The following is a 22,820-nucleotide window of genomic DNA, read 5'->3' as shown; positions in this document are numbered from 1 at the left end:
ACATAACTTTCCAAGGAACGGCACACACACTACACCCACAGACACACACACGACACACGCATAAACAGACACACACACTACACCCACAGACACACACACGACACACGCATACACAGACACACACACTACATCCACAGACACACACAGACACACACACTACACCCACACTACACACACAGACACACACAACCCACAGACACACACAACCCACAGACACACACACTACATACACAGACACACACACACACACTATAAACACCCACAACACACCCACACACACACACAGACAGACACACAGACAGATACGCGCACGCACACACACACAAAATGTACAACTGGTCTCAGAGCCCCTGGGGTTACGAAGGGCAAAACAAATACACATCCAGAGTTCCTGCTGCTGAGATATATCCAGTAGTTCCAGCTCCCGGAGAACAGGCGTCTCCTGTGGAGTTCTAGGTTTGTGTGAGTTGAGGTCTTGGAAATGCAATGGTAGAAGGGAAAGAGGAAATTGAAGAGGAAAAACAAACATGGGTTCCCAAAACTCTGGAAGACTCTCTCACAAACCCTCTGCCTTGCCCCCTCTTGCCCCATCTTCAGGTAATGCCTGAAGACCTTCCAGTTTGACGGTGCCCACCATCACCACCGCCCACCCCCCCCCCCACCGGCTCTGCCTCTGTCAAGCGCTATATAAATGCAAGTTGTTGTTGCTTTTAAATCTGTCCCCTGTATTCCATGTCCCCCGTGTTAAAGAGAACAGAATTGTTTTGGTGTAGTTATCAAGGGGTTAAGCATTGCTGCAACACTGCCCTTTAGGTCATCTCGAGAAGGGTATTGATTCTCCTTAAAAGTTACATTCAACGAAGGTGCATTGAAACGACCGGGACGCAACAGGATTTATCCTTAAAAATCCTCAACGATATTTGCGATTTTATGAGAAAGTTGGAAAAAAAGGTTGTAATGGGGAACCATTAACGTGGAAACAAAGCAGGGAGGGGCACTGCAGTGCACGCTGATGTGTAGTGGATTACTGGCTGGCAGACACACAGCCCAGCACAGCTCACAGGGAAAAAAACACAGAACCCTCCATCTCCTAATTTCATTTCAGGCAGAAGACGGAATTATATATTTTTTAAAAAAATTATACAAATTATTTTCTGCACCTGGAGGCACGGACGGTTTGGGCTTTTATCACTGTTTATAACAAATAAAATAACAATGATAATTTGGTCACTCAATCCACGACTGTGCTTGTGGGACACTGCCGTGCGCATTTGGCTGCCGCGTTGCGCCCACACAAAAAAAAATCAGAGTAAAGCCGGTCTCGTAATCCCACACAAAACTCTGTTAAATTAAGCTGCTGTAAATCCTGACAAAGAAATGAGGGTGGTTGCTTGTACAGTACGACAGACAGACGGCATGTTACAAAATGGAGTAGCTTTAGTTTAAGGCAAACAATTTAGTTGGAAGTCTCTCTCCTCCGTGCCCCTTCCCCCAACCCCTCCCCACACACACACACACACACAACACACAGGATACTGAGTCACAAACACACACGCAAACAGAAGTTAAATCCGCAATCCATGGCATTCTCAGAACAGTTGCCAGTACAAATTTTGCTTGAAAGAAAATACGCTGAAAAGCATTTATGAAATCATTTTTTTCCCCAGCTTGTGAAGAACCATGGTGGTTTGGCAATAAAGCGGTTCACATTGTTCAGACCATCTGTTTGTCATTAGGGGATACTTCACTTGGTCTTAATTCCGACCCCCCCCCCTCCCCCCCCCCCCCCCACCAAAAAAGAGTTTTATTATTATTAAAAAAAACGGCGCAGCAGAATTTCGCTAACCTTTTGAAAACGCAACACAGAAACTGGCAGATTTTAACCTTTAGACAAGTCTAAAAGTATAAAAAGTTATATATACGGTGATTCCTGATGAAAGTTAAAGCCCATTCGTGAAATAACGCAACACAACAGTGACACCTGCGGACTTACTGCTGTCAGTACAACGGAGGAGTGACATCTGACTGCTGTCCATCACAAATAAGGCCATCCCTACACCCCACATACATTATATCTTAAAGCTGGACTGTCTTTTACAAAATAAATCAGAAAATACTTTGCAGATGATCAAAAGTGAACTGAACAAACCTGGCAAATTTATTCTTAATTTAGTTTATCCCCCAGAGGGTAGCGTTCAAAATCCTCAACCTGGCCTTCAAACCGCTCCACTGCCTACTTCCTACCTCTGTAGGCATCGACCTGTCCTCTCTCTCTCTCCGCTCAGCTGGCTCCGCAGCCATCGGTGGTCGGGCCTTCGGCTTCTCTGCCCCCACCCTTTGGAACTCTATCTCAGTCCGCTCGCCTCGCTCACTCCTCCGCCTCCTTCAATGCACGTTTCAAGACCCTCCTCTTGGACCGCGCCTTCAGTCATCCTAACTACCCTTAGCCTCGCTGTCCTCCACCCCTCCTGATCCCAACCCCCAGCTCGGGTCCGAATCCCTCATTGTCCAACGCCTTGGGTCATCCTCCTGACGTGAAATGCTCCGTGTAAATGTCATTTGTTGTCACTTGGAACAGTTATCACAGTCTCCTGATGCGTCGCTGAGAACCTCCATCATTTGCAACAATACGGAGCCCAAACTCGCTATTTTTATTGAACATTTGGGAAAATGGAGGAACGGTGACAGGTTACTTTGTGTTAGAAATGCTGGGGGCACCTTATCCAAAAGCACACACTTTGCTGCAGTCAACACTTTTACCATAATCATATCAATAATCCTTGGATTATTTGACGCAGCGCCTTATCACGTCAAAGAGATGTCTCAAAGCGCTTCACGGAATAGATTGTAAAGTGGATTGTTTTGGGGGATGGGAAGGAGACCGATTAGCAACCAACTTTTTTTTAGACAAATACACACACACACACATATATATATGTATATAAAGATGCTTAAAAAAACATTGGGATTGCAGAGGGGAATCCATTCTTATTTGTCCTTCCCGGCAATGTCAGTGGCTTTAAAGGTAGAGCAACGGCGCCACTTACTGTTGAGCATCATTTACAGCAGTTTGTCTGGGTTTCCAGAATTAAGATTTTGAGCTGCAATATTCTTCCGGTTGAGACAGTCAAAGTTAGTGGAATGAATCTCAGCGCTAACCCCCGGTCACAGAATCCACTTCCTCCCTCCGACTTGTCAAAAATGACTCAACACCACCACCGACAACTTGCATTCATATATATAGCACCTCTCACATCGGGCGGACGATATATTTCATGGATGAAATGGGTTCTCAGTTTACCTGCCGCTCAATATGAAGCCACAGAATATTAACCGACTGTTGGTCAATCTGAAGAGCCAGTGACAGCTTATATTGTGGATTCCCACCACCAAATCCAGTATCAACTCATTATTATATTTCTCCCGGAGCTCTTTTGAAAAAGAACATCGCTGACACCTACTGTTTGGGATCACTCACCGCATCCAGATCCCACACAACACCAACAGCCTCAACCATCTTTAAGATTTAATGTGCATTGATTTTTACATTACTCTCAGTAAACAAGGCAGGGAGGTGACAAGGACCTGCAAAATCTGGCTATGCTACACCACAAAGCGCTATTACATGGGCTTAATAGGACCGTTAAGAATTATTGGGGGAAATTAAAAGGACTAAAGAAAATGAAGGCATGAAGCAGGCTGGAGAAGGGAGAATAATAAATCCAATAGGTTCATGTAAGGGAGAACAATTAATAGCCTGGAATGCTGGCAGCCCCCGCCTTCCCCTCTTTTAGATCACCACTGAAGACCTTCCTTTTCGACTGCTCTTACGGTCACCTCCTCGCTCTCCCCGCTTCGACGTCAGGCTCCTGAATGAAGGGCGCTATATCAATGTTGTTGTTGCTCAGTACAACATTTCGCTGAAGGCATCAAGACAGCACCGCAACTTGCTCAAGGGAAGCTGAAGTGGTTTAGAATAGTACGGCCCAGAAACAGGCCATTTGGCTCAACCAGTCCCTGCCAGCAATAAGCCAGCGTTAAACAGTACCTGACACGCACTGGACAGGATTCTGGGAAAGAGTCACTCACCTGGCCTGGTAATCGTTGCGTATCAAAAGCATGTGCTGGAGTATAGAAAGGAAGTACAGTTCTGCCTTGGAGTCCTTGACAGTGTTCAGTAACATCTGGAAGACTTCAGTAACATCTGTGCAACTGTTGTTAAGGACACACACCCACTGCACCATTCAGAGAACCCGCCTTCCTAAGTGCCCAGCGCTTCCTTTTTGGGCACAGTGCAGGACTCAAGATCTCAGATATAAGGTGCAGTATAATAGATCAAAGTTAATGTCAAAAACAAACTCCCTTCCTGGTGATAATATAATAATAAACCTTGCAATTTATACAGCGCCTTATCACGTCTTTGAAACATCTCAAAGTGCTTCAGACTACACCGTAAAGTGAATTGACTGTGTATTTTGTGGACGAAACGCGGAAGCCAATTGCGCAGAGCAGCGTCCCACCAACAGTTGACCAAATTGTTTTTTTTAACGGAAGGGATTATTACCTCCGGAAAGCGATCCGCCAATCGACTAACAACCGGGTTCCTACTTACTACTGGGTAAACAGAGGCGTGTCTGTAGAGTAAGGAAACTTGCCTTAAGTTTCACCCTGCCTGGGAATCGCACCCGGGTCCTCTCGCTTGCGGGGCAAGTACTCTTAACAAATACACTTCAGGATTCCCATCAAACATTCCTTTATTTGGAAGATTCGATGCGCTGATCAGGTTACTTTATCCAGTCCCGGTTTATAGTATTTCCAAAAAAAACTTCTGTGTCAGAACAAGTCGGTTTACTCTGTTATCATACCGCTGTTTCAGATCAGCGGCTAATTGCAGATATTTGGGAGCTCTGTTTAATGGAGTCAGGAAACCCCCCCAGGAGCGGAATCCAAAGTGAATTAAGGAGCAGTAACAGCCACACAGGCGATTTTAGTGCGAATGAGTAATTTGCTGCCATCGAACAAGTGCTGCATTTTAGGAAATTCATGCATGAAGCAGCCACACTGATTAGGTAATCACAGTAAGTTGTTTGAAGGATGTAATGACTTAGCGCAGTCATTATATCACTAATACTAGTCTTCAATGGGAGCTCAAGACAAATGTGCTTGTGAATGTTGCGGTGCTAAAAGAATTTAAAACATATTATGTACCATGGCCATAATTACAGGCTCTGAATATCTCCTATCATCTCAACACACTCCTCACGTCTGCTTGGGAAACCGCTACCTTCCTCTTTGATTGCTTCAAACTCGACAGCAATTTAAGATATAATTCAGTACAATTATAATTCTGGGGCCTAATTCCTTACCTCAGCCGAGGAAATGCTTTCTTTTGAGATTAAATCAAGAAAAAAAAATCTGTACGATAAACACATTTTAGATATCCTAATAATGACGTCTTTCACCCATTGCCCAGAAAATCCCCTCGAGTCACCGTTGATACGAAGCTTTCCTCTTGTGCCCGGGAAATCGAGTTGCATTCATCTCTCTTTTAATTTCTTTACGTTTTGAACGTTTCACGGACAGGGTGAAACCCCAGACAATTTCTTCATTTGCGAGTTGAACAACAGAACAATCGCAATCTAATTGAAACGTTCCGGAGGACCACTTGTGCGGATGCAAAGCTCAGCTCCACATCACACTTGCCATCTCTATAAGCACCATCTGACAATGCTTCAACACTGAAGCAATTTGTGTTTAGTTTAGCTCCACACTTTACCTTTACTTACACCCCTCCCACTCGTGCCCCCGTGGTACCAGTCTACAATGAGAGCAAAGGTTTTCATGAGCAAACGGGGAAAAAGCTCCAACACCCTCCAATGCCTGTGCCAGGTTTCGAGACTCTCGGATCTGAATCTAACTCAGCGGATCTCCCGAACAAATCGTTGCGCAGTTTTTTATAAAAGAAAAGGATATTCCATTTCTATCCTGATATCATCCAGGCGAGTTTTCAAATCATCCGAGTCCTCCTCCCCATGTTCGTCAAAGACATTCAACTGAACTTTAAGCTCTTCGGTCTCGATACGTCTCAGCTCCTGTGAAGCAGTGAATGAAACTCTTTGAAGTACACGCGGATCATTAACAGTTACAGAGTTCTATTGCTGCGTCACAGGTTGGTTAGAAGTGTCTGAACGTGGAAAACGATGGTTCATCTCAAGCCTCCCTAATGTGTGCAAAATATTTCTGTCACTGTCCCAAGCACACGCTTTGCAAGAAAGTTATCAGAAGGTGTGAGAGTTCAAGACTTAACCGTTTTCAGGGCTGCAGATGTATGTTCTTAATTAACAATGCACAAACAAGCCACACGGTGTCAGCCTGCTTCTGAACACCGGGAAAGATGCCAGTTGTGTGGAAAATCAGCCCGGGACTCAAGGAGAAACCACTCAGTCAAAACCGTCTCAAACCCCCTTAAACGACGGGGTTAACTTCGATTAGTTAACTTCTGATCGGGAGGGCATTCTTAACATCAAAATAAATGTGATAAATGTTAGCGTACACTGGAGCTGTGAACTGCACAGGTGCCACTTGAGAATAAGACTATTTATTAGATCAGGGTATTAAAGAATAGAGGGCAAGGGCGGGTAAATTGGACTTAAGGTCCAGATCAGCCATGATCTTATAGAATGGCGGAACAGGCTCGAGGGGCTGAATGGCCTCCTCCTGTTTCTAGAAGTCCTTACCGGTAATAACTGACTAAGTCCTGATCGTAGCAGTTCACTCCGCAAGTGAATTCGGAAGTCGAGTTCGTCAGCGGGGATGATGAGAGCGTTAATGAACTGCATACACGCCACCTAAAGGGAGGGTGGGGAAAAAAAATATTGAAGCACGTTCAAAAATCCCAACACAGTTTATTACAAAAAAAAACTAATTTTAATCCAAAAGAAAAGTGGACACGAAGAAGAAATTGTTAAATCGATAAGTTTTATCTATATTTATTAGAAGAATCCAGAACAGAAAGCTGGGTGTGGTTTTGTAACACAAGGATGTGAACAAGACGACATAAAACTGTAAAGAAACACCAAATAAGATGTTCTTGTGATGTACATTTTTGATGATCTCAGCAGCGTTAACTTTACTGCTGAGAAAGCATTTGATGATGACAACCATTTAGCTTATTGGTACGAAACACTGATGGGCTTCTTGTCAAGCTACCCTACCCATTAGGGCTGGGGCTGACAGTATTGACAGCACATCTACTTCCTCCGAGTATTACTGCTGAGCCAGACAGACTCATCAACCGTGGAATATTGCGTGTCTGATCACGGAGCCTCTTTGGCTCCAACGAGACACTTTCCCCGCTATGTCATGAGCCGCACACAGGCTCCGCTGAGAACGAGGGCTTTCTTGTTGCATTTCAGAATTCATTCAACAGCAACTAATGACATTTTACACACACAGCGCCTCGCACGTTGGGAGGATGTCCCGAGGCAGTGGACAGTTGGGGAGCTGGGGTTGGGATCAGGAGGAATGGAGGGCAGGGAGGGTGGGCGGATGAGGGAAGGCACGGTCAAAGAAGAGGAGGGTCTCGTGACGGGCCTTGAAGTAGGCAAGGGAAGGGGTGAGGCGAAGGGACTGTGCGATGGAGTTCCAAAGGATGGGAGTGGGGGGGGGGGCAGAGAGGCTGTTAGTAAATAGTGTAACTAATTTGGGCTGTTTTATTCACTTATATCTTTTCAGGTGAGTTACCTTCAGCTGAATACTGGATTTATTTATCAACCCATCCAGCACCGGTTTGAACCGTTCACTGTCCTCCTGCTCCGCTCTCTCTGTTAACGCTCCCAATACTTTTTCATGTCTGGAGAAATAAGAAGAACAAAAAAAACAAACTTTTTATTTTACATTTAGCTTTAGTTCTACATTTTCGAAATGATTGAAACATAATTGACTGATTTGCAATCTTTTGGTTCTTTCCTCATCTCTGTGACGTCTGCCTTATCCGAGGTTCAATGCAATACCTAAGTACAGTACGTTGGTATGGACGAGCGAATGTTGTGAAGTCTTAATATAAGAGCACAGAGTCACTTGCTCTTATCGTCTGTACAATATCTTGAACCAAAATGATAAGCTTACATGCTCTCTGTGTGCGGCAGGATGCAAATAGCAGAGAGGATCTTCACAGCATCTGTCATCATGCTCGGAACTTTAGGATCGACAGCCTTGACCAACAGAAGAATACCTTCCTCCGAATTCAGCATCGTTTTTATTCCATACTGTAGGGAGCGAGAGCCAACACTGTATTATTATCTACGACAGTCTTTCAGAAATGAACACAAAAGCCTGTAAACACAGGTGAGCCAATGATATGCTAAATGATTTGTTACGATCTGGAACACACTGCTTGTTGTACTCACCTTGTTGTTCATAAATGCTTTTAGGCACCTGATAATTTCATGCTGAATCCTGTGATTCAAGGAGCTAAAAGAGAATGCGACACATTAGTACAGCGCGAAACTAAAGTGGTAATGTGGCCAATAGCTCTCATGCGAGTAATAATAATAATACTTTCATACAGCGACTTATCAAGTCTTTGAAACGTCTCAAAGCGCTTCACAGAATATCCCGTAAAGTGAACTGACTGTATATTTTGTGGGCAGAAGTAACAGATGGAATCAGAAATTTCAGAGGAAAAAGGTTAGAGATTTGGATCGCACAAGTTTCCATGTTTATTTTGGGGGCTCCCGTTCTGCTTTTAAAAATCTGAATGATTTAAAATTAAGACAAAGGAGCGGAATTGCCAATCATGTGACAAGTAAAACATGGAGCACAGTTTCTCGTCAGGACCTATCGATCGCAGTGAGGTGGTAAAAGAACAGCCAAACACGGCCTACAAGTAATGTGATCTACAATGCCTTCACTGACGGGAAAAGTGGGTCCAAGTCATCACTAAATGTGCTGCTTCATCAACGAGACTCCAGCAGTTACCCCCAACGAACACTTTGGGCTCCCCCCCTCCAAGCCTTGCTTCTCGCAAACCTGCGGCTAATACTTTTTGGAATTAGGTAAGCAGGATGCATTTCTCCAGGGGAAGAGAGAGAGAGAGAGAGCGCAATCCACCTTTCCATGTGTAGGTGGGTTGCATGGAACTCTCAGCTTGGTTTGGCGACAACAGTGATGGGTTTCCGCGTGTGTCAGACGCCCGGTTGACCCAAACAAAAACATAGAACTAGTGGGAAGCAACCGAGAGAGTGACGGAAGCAGAAATGGTGAGAACTAAATAACATACAGCCCCTTGCAATAATTGTAAATGGGATGCTTGCTTACCCTGGTTCCTGCTGTTCATCTTGAAGCCCTTTCAATAGATCTAAGAGCGTTGCCAATCCCTCCGCACCAAAGTTCTGCACCCAGCTGTGTTGTCACAAAAGAACATAATTACTTAAGATGATTCTAATCAGTTCCCGATTTCTTAGCAGTCTCCCTCAACTTGTGTTTAAACAACGGCACAGACTTGCTGGGCCGAATGGCCTGTTTCCCAGCTGCATGTTCTATGCTGAAACCTTGGGTATTACAACGCACTAACTATGAGTAGCAAATCCCACATCGTTACCTGACTGGATTATTATTGAGAGAGACTCGCAAGGATTCCAAACAATTCAGCAACGGTCCCTCTCGCACTCCCGACTTCAGTTCCTGGATGTACATCACAGCTGAGCGGGAACTTTCTTTCTGGCTTTGTCCCTGAGTAAAGCAAACACAAGTCAAAGACACTTCTACTTAACGTGAACGAGTAATACAGAAATACTTGCATTAAATATAGCTCCTGATCACGTCGTTGAGACGTCTCAAAGTGCTTCACAGAATATAATGTAAAGTGGAGTGACTGTGTGTTTCGTGGGAGATACGCGGCCGCCAATTGCACACAGCAGCGTCCCACAAAGTCGCGGATTGAGTGACCAAATTATTATGAATACAGTGTGTATTAGGGTACTATTACTCATTAGAGGGGCAAGGGAATTCTTTACAATTGTGTGTGTATGAGGGAAGAGATGGGGAGGGGGCTGAATGGGAAGGCATTGGGTGTTGAGGACTTGTCTTCTCTTATTAACTCACCGCTTTGGAGGTATGTAGATACTGTGAAACCATTTCTCTTTTTATCATGATGTCTTTGTTTCTCAACGGTCGTTGTCTCTCTTCATTCAGATTCATGTCGACCTGACGAATGAAACATCCAGCGAAAGCATCGTTGAAAGAGAATTAATAAGATTAATGGGTTCAGAACAATAGATTGTTTGAAACAATAATAATGATAATAATCGCTGCATTTGATACAGCGCCTTATCACGTCGTTGAGACCTCTCAAAGCACTTCACAGGATACACTGTCAAGTGAATCGACTGTGTATTTTGAGGGCAAAAACCCAGCAGCCAATTGCGCACATCAGCGTCCCACAAACAGTCATGGATTGAGTGACCAATTCTTTTGGGGAGGTATAATTACCCACGGAAAAGTGATCCACCAATCGACTAACGATAACCAGGTTCCTACTTACTGCTTGGTAAACAGAGTGTGTGTGTGTGTGTGTGTGTGTGGAGTAAGGGAAACTTGCCTAAGGTTTCGCCCTGCCTGGGAATCGAACCCGGGTCCTTTCGCTTGCGAGACGAATGCTCTAACCACTGAACTACAGGAATAGCACCTACCAGCATCTGCTCAAACAGCTCCAGCACATCTTTATCAGACAATGAATCCAACGTGGACGACTGTGTTTCATAAATCGGTGGAGCAGAGTGTTTCGACTGTAAGGACGGCTTCTCCTTTTTCCTCATGCTGGTGAAGCGTTCCAACTGCAACGCAAACCAAACAATTAACATCAAAATGTTTCCTCGTGTGGATTACGCACACACTCACACACACATACATACATACACGTGGTCATTTTCAAATGAACTGCTTTGTGGTGTAAACTTGGAAATTAAGAAAGCTTTCACTTGTATGTAATGTATAGCTCTGTCCTGCCAGGTGTTCTCACACTACAAGTCGTGTCGGTTTTTTCCCTCCCTCTCATTATCTTTTGAGGCTTATTCATAAGGGGGCAAAGAAAATGATAGCATATTGCAAATGCTAAAAATATACAATAATAATAATCCTTACATTTGATATAGCGTCTTATCACATTGTTGAGACGTCTCAAAGCGCTTCACAGGTTATACCGTAAAGTGAATTGACTGTGTCCTTTGTGGGTCAAACGCGGCAGCCAATTGCGCACAGCAGCGTCCCCACAAACAGTCATGGATTGAGTGACCAAATTATTATTGATTTTTTTTAAAGGGATTATCATCCCCGGAAAAGCGATCCGCCAATCAACTAACAACTGGGTTCCTACTTACTGCTGGGTAAACAGATTTATTTGTGTGTGGGGTAAGGAAACTTGCCCAACGTTTCGCCCTGCCTGGGAATTAAACTTGCGAGGCAAGAGCTCTAACCACTGAGCTGCAGGACACTTTGCCCTGGAAGAAAACGCAGTCCATGACATCAAAGAGATTATCAGTCAACTACATGAACATGATATACTATGCTGAAGTTTACGGTTTGCATGCCCAGTGTAGCAGAACATAATAAATTTCTATGCAGTGTTGAAAGGAACCAAATGTACTATTCAAAGGTCGTGCTTGCCAACTTAATTAAGGTAAAGTCAGCGTCGGCTGACACAAAGCCTCACTACCTTTCTTTGAAGCAGAAAATCATATTTTGCTCAACGCTCTGCATCATCATCGCTTCCCCTAACTTCCTCTCTCAACCTGTTCGATGTCCTCACACAGTTCATGAAAAGTGCTTCCCGAACGCCGTGACTGGTAATAATGGTGATTTGGGACCTTCGAATCAAGCTACAATTTGCAACAGCTTTCTGCACCAACTGCTTGGCAATTCTGAGAAATTGGCATCAGAAGCAGAATTCGGGGCCTGTCCAAAGTTCATAGTCCAATGATTTAACCACAAAAGAAAATCACAAGACAAGATGATTCGATCCATAATTTCCATTCCTTCTACAGCACATCAGTCATTACACTTGCATTTGATATCGCACGCTTTCACACTGAAAGGTCTCAAAGCTTCACATGAAATTTAAACTGCAGCGATTGTTAAGGAAAAAAGGTAATGAGGATTGCTCTCCATTGCTCTCCAGTGCGACGCTTAAGCGAGGAAAGATCTGGTTCGCTGTTAAGGCTCTCAAATAAATAAAAGCTACTCCGCGTGAGGTACGAGAGGACATGTAATGGAAAAGGAGAGAAACCACAATCAGGGAGGGGAAGGAAAGGAGAAAATTGGCGAGTAAATAATCATGACGGTATTTTAATAATAATAATGCTTGCTTTTAATGTAGCCCCTTATCACGTCTTCGAGACGTCTCAAAGCGCTTCACAGAATATACTGTAGAGCAAATTGACTGTATATTTTGTGGGTGAAACGCGGCAGACAATATGTTCACAGCAGTATCCCACAAACAGGATTGAGTGGTCAATCGACTAGCAACTGCGTTCCTACTCACTGCTGGATAAACAGAACCATGCAGAATAAGGAAATTTGCCCAAAATTTCGCCCTGCCTGGAACCGAACCCAGGTCCTCTCGCTTGTGAGGCGAATGCTCTAACCACTGAGCTGCAGGAATCAATTATATAACCAAAGCAAATTAAGCCACGTCGTCAAGTCTGCCTGAAATCAGCAACATTGAGTTTCAAAAGCATGAATTTGCAGTAAAAGACAGTGTGGGGGAATCCAATACTCTTACCTCATCAGGAATCAGCTTCTTTAAAGTCTGTGTGTCAGAAGGAGAGAGAGAGAGAGAGAGAGAAAAAAAGATAAGTTTGAGTCCACCACCAAAAATAAAAAAAAAACTCAGAAATCACCCAAGGAGCAGTTCTGAATCAGTGGAGACACAATGTACAATTTTTACTTACTTTCCAACACATGTAAAAGTTAAGAGTACGTATTTGGCAAGTAACGCAGCCAGAATATCAATTGCCCAAATGTGAGTGAGTGGGTGTTTCAGCGACGCTGCTTGTAGTACCGATTATCTTCCGTTAGAGGGAACTAGTGCACTGTGAAAACACCATCTCGTGAACATCCAACGTGGAAACCCCTCACCGTTGCCTAAGAGTCTCCAAACCAAGCTGAGGACTCCACGCCGCCCACACCTACACGTGGAAATCCCAGAGGTAGATTGCTGGAACGGAATGCGCTCTCTCTCTCTCCCTCCCCCTGGCGGGACGCCCTGTTTCTTTGGGGGGCAGCCCAGGGTGTGCGTTGGGGGTGACTGCTGGATTCTAAACTCAATCCAGTAGTACCCTCAAGATCACTGTGTCAACACTGATAAGATCGCACAGAACTGTGGAAAACCCTTCAATTCGAGCGTAATTCGGAAGCCCGTCTTTTTAAGAACTGCAGAAAACTGGATTCCAAATTAAGAACGAATTCAAGAATTGTTCACAATTCAGCGCAATTTTTAATCCGTTACGGAAATAATATGTCAGGATACAGCGTGTAGTTTGGGACACAACATGTCAAGCGACTGCCAGGGACGGTGGAAGGCAAACTGGTTGGAACTCAGTCTCCTATCGTCAGCAAGTTCTTATGTACTATAATTCAAGCAACGTGAATTGTTACAAGTCTCTTATCCAAAACTTGTGATCTTAACATGAAAGAGCATTAAAGCACCTGGGTTGTGATCAACAACTAACGGCCTAGGATTGTTAATATCAAAAGTCAGGTACTTATTTTATTCCCAACACAGAAAAGAAAAACAAAACATGTCAGTGAGTTCCCTCTGAGATCTATTACAGCGACCTGACAGTAAAACAGTAAAACACAGTAAAACACTGGCTCAGGCGAGTATTGCAGTGAGTACTTTTCCATACACACACACAGCCACTGAAAGGATTAATGCGCCGCCGTCAATGCCGGGTACCTGTTAATCAAGCAGGTTTAGAAAAACAACTGTGGTTCCATCTGGAACATTGCAGACGGGAGGGAGTGTTTGATACATGGTCATTCACCTGGTTTCTGCTTACTCGATGAATGCATTCCCCCCCCCCACACACCACATCCACACACGCACGCACGCACTCCCACCCAAAGTATAACTCACGTCCAGCCCCCCCCCCACATCAGTCAGAGCTATCGCAGTTGAGATATGTGAAAGTGCACTGTGATTGATTGCTGATTAAAAGAAATCTTACTGGCCCAGCGCCCACCAGTCAAAGGCAATTTGTTTTGTGAGGTTGGTCAACAGTATGGAAAACAGTGACAGGAACCAGGAATGTATGCACATTCCGATAAAGTTCAGAAAGCTTAATATACCCTGAAAATTTGAAAAGTGCCATAAATCTCACAAAATATCGGGCACGTGCTCGGGTGAGATTTGCCCTCTCCCTTGCTTTGGCACGTTTTTTTCAACATAAATTAAGCTTGATTAATTTTTGTTCCTTTTCAGGCCTGCTGTTACCTGCTTGATGTTGGTACAGAAGTGGCTTTGATTTGGATACGGTCACATTTGAAAAAAAAAGATTTTTTTTTTCCTCATTGTATTTTCTTGAAAGCAAGGCGAGTAATTAGGTTAACGAGATTGATGTTGGAGCATGGAACCACTTCACAATTACACGATGCTTTTGTGATGTCTGACATCCCAGTTGCATGTGGAATAAACGCTAACACGATGTACGTTTAAGAGAGTAAAGCAAAATGTGTTCCTGCATGTTACTGCAATTTCCCCGAGTCAAAAACAGGTCACAACAATGCGAAACAGTTTATTAAAATTTCCTAATACCCTTGAGGTCATTACAGCAGCATTAATGAACGCTGCTCATTAAAATACTGTTCAGCAGGAGTCATGTTTGCACCCAGTTTCATCTAAACAATTCGACATTAATTCTAAATTATTCCTAAATCCAATTCTTAAGATTCGGCTTAATATAATTACTCACATTGTGAGTTGTTGAGAAAAACTAGGAATTACCATAAAGCTCTTAAGACCAAAAACCTTGGTCTACAAGTCTGTAATTTGACATCTTGTAGCTCTTTATAAAACATAACTGATTAGAAATGACAGCGTATGTTGTTATAAAGGTAAATGATTGTCAAGTCAATCTTGCCAAGCACTGTCCCACAATTAATTCCAACAATTTGGAGCACTAACTGAAAATTTATTGAACCAAGTAAAAAAGAAAGAAGTGCATTGTTAATGGGTCTCGTCTTAGAATTACAGAATCATAGAATCGTAGGGCTCAGAAGCCATTCGGCCCATCTCCCCTCTGGTTCGTTTGCCAATCTTCTTAAATCTTTGTCCTCTGGTTTCCGACCCACCCGCCCGGCAGCGGAAACACTTTCTCCCCATTTACCCTTTCAAATCCTCTCATGATTTTGAACACCTCTATTAAATCTCCTCCACCCTCTCTGTTCTAAGGAGAACAGGTTCTCAAGTCTCTCCAAATAAATGAAGTCCGTCTCCAAGATCCTGACATGTTTTCGCTATAGATCACTGATTTCCTTTCCTGTGATGACATTGTGAGAGGATTTAAGAGGCGACCCAAAAATTATGTTGAACAATCTCTGTTCCATCACTGTAATTGCTTTCTGAAGTGATTTATGTTAAATTAAATGAAATGTAACATCTACAATCATTAATTACATTTTTTTTAAAAAAAGAAGAGCTATTTTTGTTTCCAGGGTGATGTTGCATAAAATATTCACTGTGCCGATGATAAAAACATTACCGTTAATAGCGACTGGTCTGCAGATCATCCAATGCCCTTTATATCTCCATTGGATTCAAGTTTGATACAAGAACAATAATTGAATTTATGCAGCGCCTTTCGCATCGGGAGGACGTCCCAAGGCGCTGGACAGTCAGGGATTTGGACCAAAGCTGGGGGTTGGGGCTCAGAGGGGTGGAGGGTGGGATTAGGAGGGTGACCGCGAAGGCGCGGTTGGTCGAAGAGGAAGGTCGTGAGTCGGGCCTTGAAGGAGGCGAGGGAGGGAGGGGGCGAGGCGAAGGGACTGTGGGATGGAGTTCCGGAGAGTGGGGGCAGAGAGGCTGAAGGCCTGACCGCCGACAGTGGGGCGGGCCGGGCGAGGGATGTGGAGCAGACCAGAGCCAGCTGAGCGGAGGGGACAGGTGGATAGGAGCACGATCTTGGTGCGTTTCCTGTTCCCTCCTCTCCAATGCCAATTTTGAGCTCCGACCAGTCTAACCGTTCGTATCTTTGAGTTCAGCAACGTAGAGGTTCTCTCCTGACCGAACGAGAAGGAAACTCATTCAGGACACATCACAGCGCTGAGGAAATGGGGCCATGCAACCCAAGCACTCCAGCTGCCATGTTAATCTTCTTAATTGTGATCCGGTATTGAAGACATCATAATTACAGCTTCACACATTAGTGGTGAATAACTGATCGTGTTTCAGCCTCCGTAGGGATGTTGTAACGTATTTTTGGATACTCAGCCTTTGCATAAGATCTGGATCACACATTTCGATTATAAATAAGGTGTGACGAGCAACACGGATGATTCCCTTCGTGTGAGGAGATGAGCTATGAGAATGATTATTAGGTGAGTTTTTTTTCTGTCTTAAAAAACAGACTGCGCCGAAGTAACTTTAATAACGATAATCCTTGTGTTGGATACAACGCCTTATCGTGTTGTTGAGACGTCTCAAAGCGCTTCACAAGAATATACTGTCAAGTGGATTGATTATTTTGTGGGTGAAACGCGGCAGCCAAATGCCAGAGCAGCGTCCCCACAAACAGTCGGGGATCGAGTGACGACATTATTCTTATAATTTTTTTTTTGAAGGGATTATTACCAAAATATATAAAAGATGTCGTAGGCACTAACATAAATTGCCCCAATGCAGTTGTCAGATAATTTCCCGAAAGAGCACTGCTGACGAGCCAGACAGTTTGAACAAGTGCAGGACACAAAGGCCTGCTGTTGTGAATGTATGTACAGTACTATAATAAAATTGATAGGAAGACATTGAATTATATTCAGTACACATAGGTAATTACATCCTTTCCTAGAGTGCATTGTTTGTGCAACACTTCTCGGTTTCACCTCTGTGATTGCCATTCCGAGCACACACTCCGAGACTTTACAATTTTTTTTAACTTGTCACACTGTATAACATTTCATTAATCAACAAATCAAATACATTGAGTGATGATTACTATCAACTGCAAGTCTGAGAGTCAATGTTTCACCGGGAGCTTTATTTTAGCACACGATTTAGATAAGAAATACAATTTCCAATATCATTCTTTAAATCAACGAAATAATGATTATTTTGCGAAACCGTTTTTTTTCCCCGGATATGAAAATATGCATTAGAGTTTAGATTTTTAAACTTTGGTTTAGACTGCGAGCAGATGTAAATTCCATTTCCATTTTAATCTGTTCTACACTTAGCGGTCTCGCGCACTGCGAATTGATCTCAGTTTAGAGGACAACCCGCAAAATATAGTCAATTCACTCGACAAGTATATTCTATGAAGCGCTTTGAGACGTCTCAACGACGTGAAAAGGCGCTATATCAAATGCAAGGATCAGTATTATTTACAGTATATTCTGTGAAGGGTTTTGAGATGTCTCTCGGACGTGATAAGGGGCTGTATCAATATCATTTTTATTATTATTATTATGCAGTAAAAAAAATAGGCAGTATGTAGTATTCTTGCAAACCGCAAAAGCAACACTCAAAAGATTTTTCAATCGGTCCGAGAGATCCTGAAGGCCGAGAGGTGGCCGAAGAAAGGGTTAAAAGGACAGGCCCCGCTTCCGCAATGCATTTGGCACAGCCACTTGTTTTGGTATTTAATAGGCTTCTTTTGGATTAGCAAAATAATTGGTTGGTGCTGAGATCAATCTCTGGGGAATCCTGAAAGCTGTTCAGCCCTGAAGCAGTATTTACATGTTACACATTTGCAGGAATCTGCAAGGTTGCACATCACACGGTTCATCGGTTAACCTTGCCACTGTGTTCCTTGAGCCAAACCGTCTCTCAAAGGGATTTTAAAAAAAAATTTACATTAATTGGAGCAACCGGTTCAGCGGACCGCTAGCGGTGTATTTAAGTACCATTGCGCTTTAAAAGCTCGCGGTAAAGAGGCGTTTCGTTCTGCCCACAAAATACACAGACACTCCACTTTACAGTGTGTCCCGCGAAGCGCTTTGAGACGTCTCGAAGACGTGATGAGGCGCTGTATCAAATACAAGAGTTATTATGATTGTTAAAATTGCAGCTATCGCATCCAATCAGTGGAAGTCGGCAAGTTACTTACGAGACTCTTCCCCATTTCCGAAACCAATTCTCAGATACACAAGTTGAAAACAGTCGGACCTTTGACCCGTCATTTGTTCCCGGGGTGAGGAGGAATAGTTACACACACACAAACCATTTATTTATATAGACAACTTTATGAAACTTTGGGATTAATGTTGACCTCGGGTTCAACTAAACTTTCTTACTTCGCTTGTTAAACTCACTTGGGTCCAATTTGGAAAAGTATTTCTAATTAGCCAATTTAATTTAAATATACACGCACATATTTTGCATTTTCTGGCATTCAACTAAAGTACACACCAAAGTTTTGTGCCACTAGAACATTTTATCTTTTTTTTTAACTCTGTGAATCACTGGATAAGGCTGAGATGACACTGATGATAATAATAATCCTTGCATTTGATATAGCGCCTTATAACGTCGTCGAGATGTCTCAAATTGCTTCACAGAATACACAGTAAAATGGATTGACTGCGCATTTTGTGGGCGAAACGCGGCAGCCAATTGCGCACACTTTAAGCGAGGATGGTTTCGGCAAGAAACGGATTCCCCGCAAACAGCCATGGGGGAATCTTCAATTAAGATAGAAGACTGTTGGTTAGCAGTGAGGGAGTGAGAGCGAGTGAGCGAGCGAGAAGGACTTTTGGCTTTAATAAATAAAACTCTTCACAAGATTTCCCCCAGGAACGTGGCTGCACAGTGTGTCAGTGAAGTGTAGAAACTGGGACACTTTCTCAGTGGCGTCGCTTATCAAGCGTCTAACCACCCGCTCAAGCAAGTGGTGACTGATAGCATCCATTCATCCACCCATTTCTGGCTCAGATTGCTAAAGTACAGTCAGAGTCTATTTGATGGACTTCTCCAAACACTTAACATTCCTCATTTCTCTTCCACATAACAAGCCCTGCTTGTCTTACGCATTCTCCTTCAGGTCAGAGGGCGAACAAACACTCACAGCCCTCATAACTCCCACGTGAGTTGCGGATGAAGTCATCGAAGGAAGTACCAAATAAAAGCTTTGATGGAGAGTCAGCAAATAGATTAAGCGTCACACCCAGGCGCTCCTAAACACTAAGCTAACTAACTCGAATTAAGTACGCAGTCAAAATATACTCTTTTTTTAATATATAAAAAAGAAGAAGTTTTCTGGGGCAGAAAATCGGTCTGAAAGTTTAAAGTAAGAGGATGGTGACCCAGTTGACTTTTACGGTTTGATTATGCAGTACTGCGCAAAAATTCATAGTCAACTGTTTCAGCAAAGTATTTTGCAGCACACAGAGGAATTGGGTACGTGGAGTGTGGTCCAGTACTGTGAAGGCAGATTGTCTTGGGTTAAGCTCAGAGCTGGTATCCATTTATAGGTTAATCTGCCTATTATGCTTTCGCCCACAAAAAAACAGTAAATTCACTTTACAGCGTATCCTGTGAAGCGTTTTGAGACGTCTCGCAGGCGTGATAAGGAGCTGTACCAGATGCGAGGGTTATAATTAGAATTCTTCAACTGACGGTATTCTGAGTAAAGGTGCTATTTGTTCAGCCTATTGTGTAACGAGACTGGGTTCGTTTTGTTAAAAATACAAAATATTAGGCCACAAATGGAAACAAGTTAGTTTAGCTAGAGCGTACAAACATTCACAAGAACCTATAAAAATATTTACTCAGGGAGTGAACACAAGTTTTGTGTTATTGCTACAGACATTTCCTTTTGTTAAAAATATAGAAACTCGGAAAGGCTAAATATCACTTTCATTTACAACCATTATATTTTGTATAAGGCTCTGAGTTAATTTTTAAGTAAAACGTGCTCTATACATGTAAATTATAATTAAACTCACTGCAGTTGTATTATTATTAGTTGCTGGTTCCAACGCACAGCAAATAGGCACTTTTTCACTCAGCAACTCTGCCTAATTTACTTTGAATTGAATCGACTTTTAAAGCCTGTTTCTTATATTTAGTCCAACATACTTAATCCAAGAATAATAACTGTTCGTTGCAGTGTTGCAGTTGGCTTAATTATTTTTCTTCTCGATTTTATCTCACCTCAATTTCTATTTAGTATGTGTTACGTATTAATACGTGTTAATGCAAATTAGTACATTTTTGTTCCCTTCTGCGCCTTTCAAAGCGCCCCCTTCCAAGTCCTAATTGCCCGCTTTGTTTCTCTCAATTTCCCCATAATTTCAGCAGTTAGTTGCACTGAGCTTTGTAAAGTTCCTTAAGCCGCTGCGTCATTGCAACTTATAAAGACATAAAAATACACTCCCTTCCACCCTGTTAGGGCACCACGCCTGCTACTTAAGTCAGTGCAGGAAATCAGAGAAAACAGAAAACAGTTCAGTCCTGTCTCCTGTACTTTGAACTACACAACGTGTTAAAATGGCTCTACCAACAGTCAAGATTAATTTTAACCCTATCCCCTAAATACTTCTGCTGACATACTTCCAGCAGTATACAATACGGCAGTTTGAATCAATCAATTTTCCCCAAGAACAATCACGTCTATATTTAAAACTTTACTGCAATAAACTCTACTGTGACTCACTACACATGATTGTTATTCCCTACAGAAGTGCAAAATTAAATACTGCAAATAGATTCACCCCTTTTATTAAAAAAAATGCTAGAATTAAGCGCTTTGACCTTGGGCTCCTACAACGGCTCAGTAGGTGCGTGCGGTATGAGGTGTGCGCAGTTAAATGGTACTTCACGCCGGCTCTCGTCAGGCTTCACTGGCTCCCTATCGCAGGACGGATCGATTTCAAGATCCTCACACTCGTCTTCAAATCCTTTCAGCCCCTGGTACTTCCCTACCTCTCCCACCTGCTTACCCCCCCAACCCACGACCCGCTGCCTCCGCTCGACTGGCTCCGGCCTCCTGATCGCGCCCTCTGTTCCACCATCAGTGGCCACAATGTCTGCCACTACCCCCCGAAACTCCCTCTATTCCTTTGCCTTGCCCCTTCCTTCCCTATCTTCAGGCTTGTGCCTCAAGACCTTCCTCTTCGACCGCGTCTACAGTCACCTTCCACCTCCCGCCGGCTCTGCCACCGTCAAGCGCTCTGGGGCACTACACTGTGTGAGGGGCGCTGTGTAAATGCAAATTGCTGTTGGTGGAGAAGCAGGATTTAGGATATCCTATTTTTTTTTAAATAAATATTTCAGGTGGGGAAAGGAGGGAAGTTTTTGTTTGCAAAGTTAAGACAGAAATTTGTCAGCTTTTTTTGAATATTAAATAAGTTCCTTAAAATGTTTTCCTTTACCCACACAAGTTTAAAACAGTGACCAACTCGCCCATAAACCCCAAGTAAGACTGGCACAGAGGTGAAATGAAACTGCTGCAGGAAGGAAAATCTTCCTTCACAATTTATACTAAAACCGAAGAGTTAATGGTGCAATAGGATTTCAATTGTGCTGATCGCATATGGTAATATCCGGTTCCCATCATAATAATCCTTGCATTTGATATAGCACCTCATCTAATAAAAAATTGGACTTCATCCACACTGTTTGTGGGGACGCCTCTGTGCGCAATTGGCTGCCGTGTTTCGCCCACAAAATATGCAGTCAATTCGCTTTATGGTATATTCTGTGAAGCGCTTTGAGACGCCTCGAAGAAGTGATAAGGCGCTGTGTCAAATGCAAGGATTATTATCATCTCATTGTTGAGACGTCTCGATGCAAAAGGTACCAACCAGAGAGACAAAGACTTTTTAAAAATACAGCTTAAACCGGACACATCGGGTTAACAAGCAGACAAGATAGGAGTCAACTTAAGTAATTACCAACTGTCAGAGTTAAAAAAAAACTTGCATTTTTATTGTGGTTATGACAAAATTCTGGGGAAGATTGTCTTTAATAGATTGTGGCAATTTATTGATCGCAGAGATCGCACACGGTGATGTGCCACCACTGTCGCCCTCAAAGTTTCTGGTTATATCAACCTGTCCACTTCCTCCACTCAGCAGTCTCTACGTCCTCTGCCCGGCCCATCGGCGGTCGGGCCTTCAGCCTCTCTGACCCCACAGTCCCTTCGCCTCGCTCCCTCCTTCCTTCCCTCCCTCGCCTCCTTCAATGTCTCAAGACCTTCCTCTTCGACCGCACCTTCTGTCACTCTCCTAACCCCACCCTTCTGATCCCCAACCCCCAGCTCGGGTCCAAATCCCTGACTGTCCAGCGCCTTGGGACGTCCTCCCGACGTGAAAGGCGCCGCGTGAATGTCATTCGTTTTGCTGTTGTTGCGTTGGCTACAATAAAGTTATTCTACAAGAAGGGTCTTATAGGTCCTCACGGATGTTTGCAAAACCTTCCTGCGTGTCAAATGGCTGCTTCGTGTGCCTACAAAACCAGGCACAGCGCTCGTCAGTGATTATTAGTGAAGTGCAATGAGGCACTGACATGATAAGGCCCTACAAAAATGCAAGTTCTTTCTATAATTCTCAAAAATCTTATCTTCCTTCACACATATGCCTTCCGCCTTTTGCAAGTCTTCCACAAA

At 43.4% G+C, this 22,820-nt stretch overlaps 1 protein-coding gene across 2 annotated transcripts in view; it reads right to left on the bottom strand.

Moving 5' to 3' along the window:
- LOC103184115 (protein diaphanous homolog 1) overlaps positions 1-22,820 on the bottom strand; it is a 120,344-nt gene that overhangs the window by 83,940 nt on the left and 13,584 nt on the right. The window contains exons 2-12 of one of the 2 annotated variants that reach the window (XM_042339834.1): positions 12,779-12,805; positions 10,692-10,835; positions 10,105-10,206; positions 9,602-9,732; positions 9,319-9,402; positions 8,409-8,472; positions 8,128-8,267; positions 7,744-7,852; positions 6,738-6,848; positions 5,974-6,092; positions 4,090-4,206 (exon numbers count right to left, since the gene is read on the bottom strand). In XM_042339834.1, coding sequence (XP_042195768.1) covers positions 4,090-4,206; positions 5,974-6,092; positions 6,738-6,848; positions 7,744-7,852; positions 8,128-8,267; positions 8,409-8,472; positions 9,319-9,402; positions 9,602-9,732; positions 10,105-10,206; positions 10,692-10,835; positions 12,779-12,805 — 1,148 coding nt within the window. The remainder of the gene's footprint in view (positions 1-4,089; positions 4,207-5,973; positions 6,093-6,737; positions 6,849-7,743; positions 7,853-8,127; positions 8,268-8,408; positions 8,473-9,318; positions 9,403-9,601; positions 9,733-10,104; positions 10,207-10,691; positions 10,836-12,778; positions 12,806-22,820) is intronic. The other variant, XM_042339835.1, reaches the window with a different exon arrangement.

This window comes from Callorhinchus milii, unplaced genomic scaffold, assembly GCF_018977255.1.
Source record: "Callorhinchus milii isolate IMCB2004 unplaced genomic scaffold, IMCB_Cmil_1.0 Scaffold13, whole genome shotgun sequence".
In the NCBI taxonomy this organism is placed as follows: domain Eukaryota; kingdom Metazoa; phylum Chordata; class Chondrichthyes; order Chimaeriformes; family Callorhinchidae; genus Callorhinchus; species Callorhinchus milii.
Note: the sequence above shows the minus strand (reverse complement) of the source record. Positions and strands in the feature narration are given on the sequence as shown.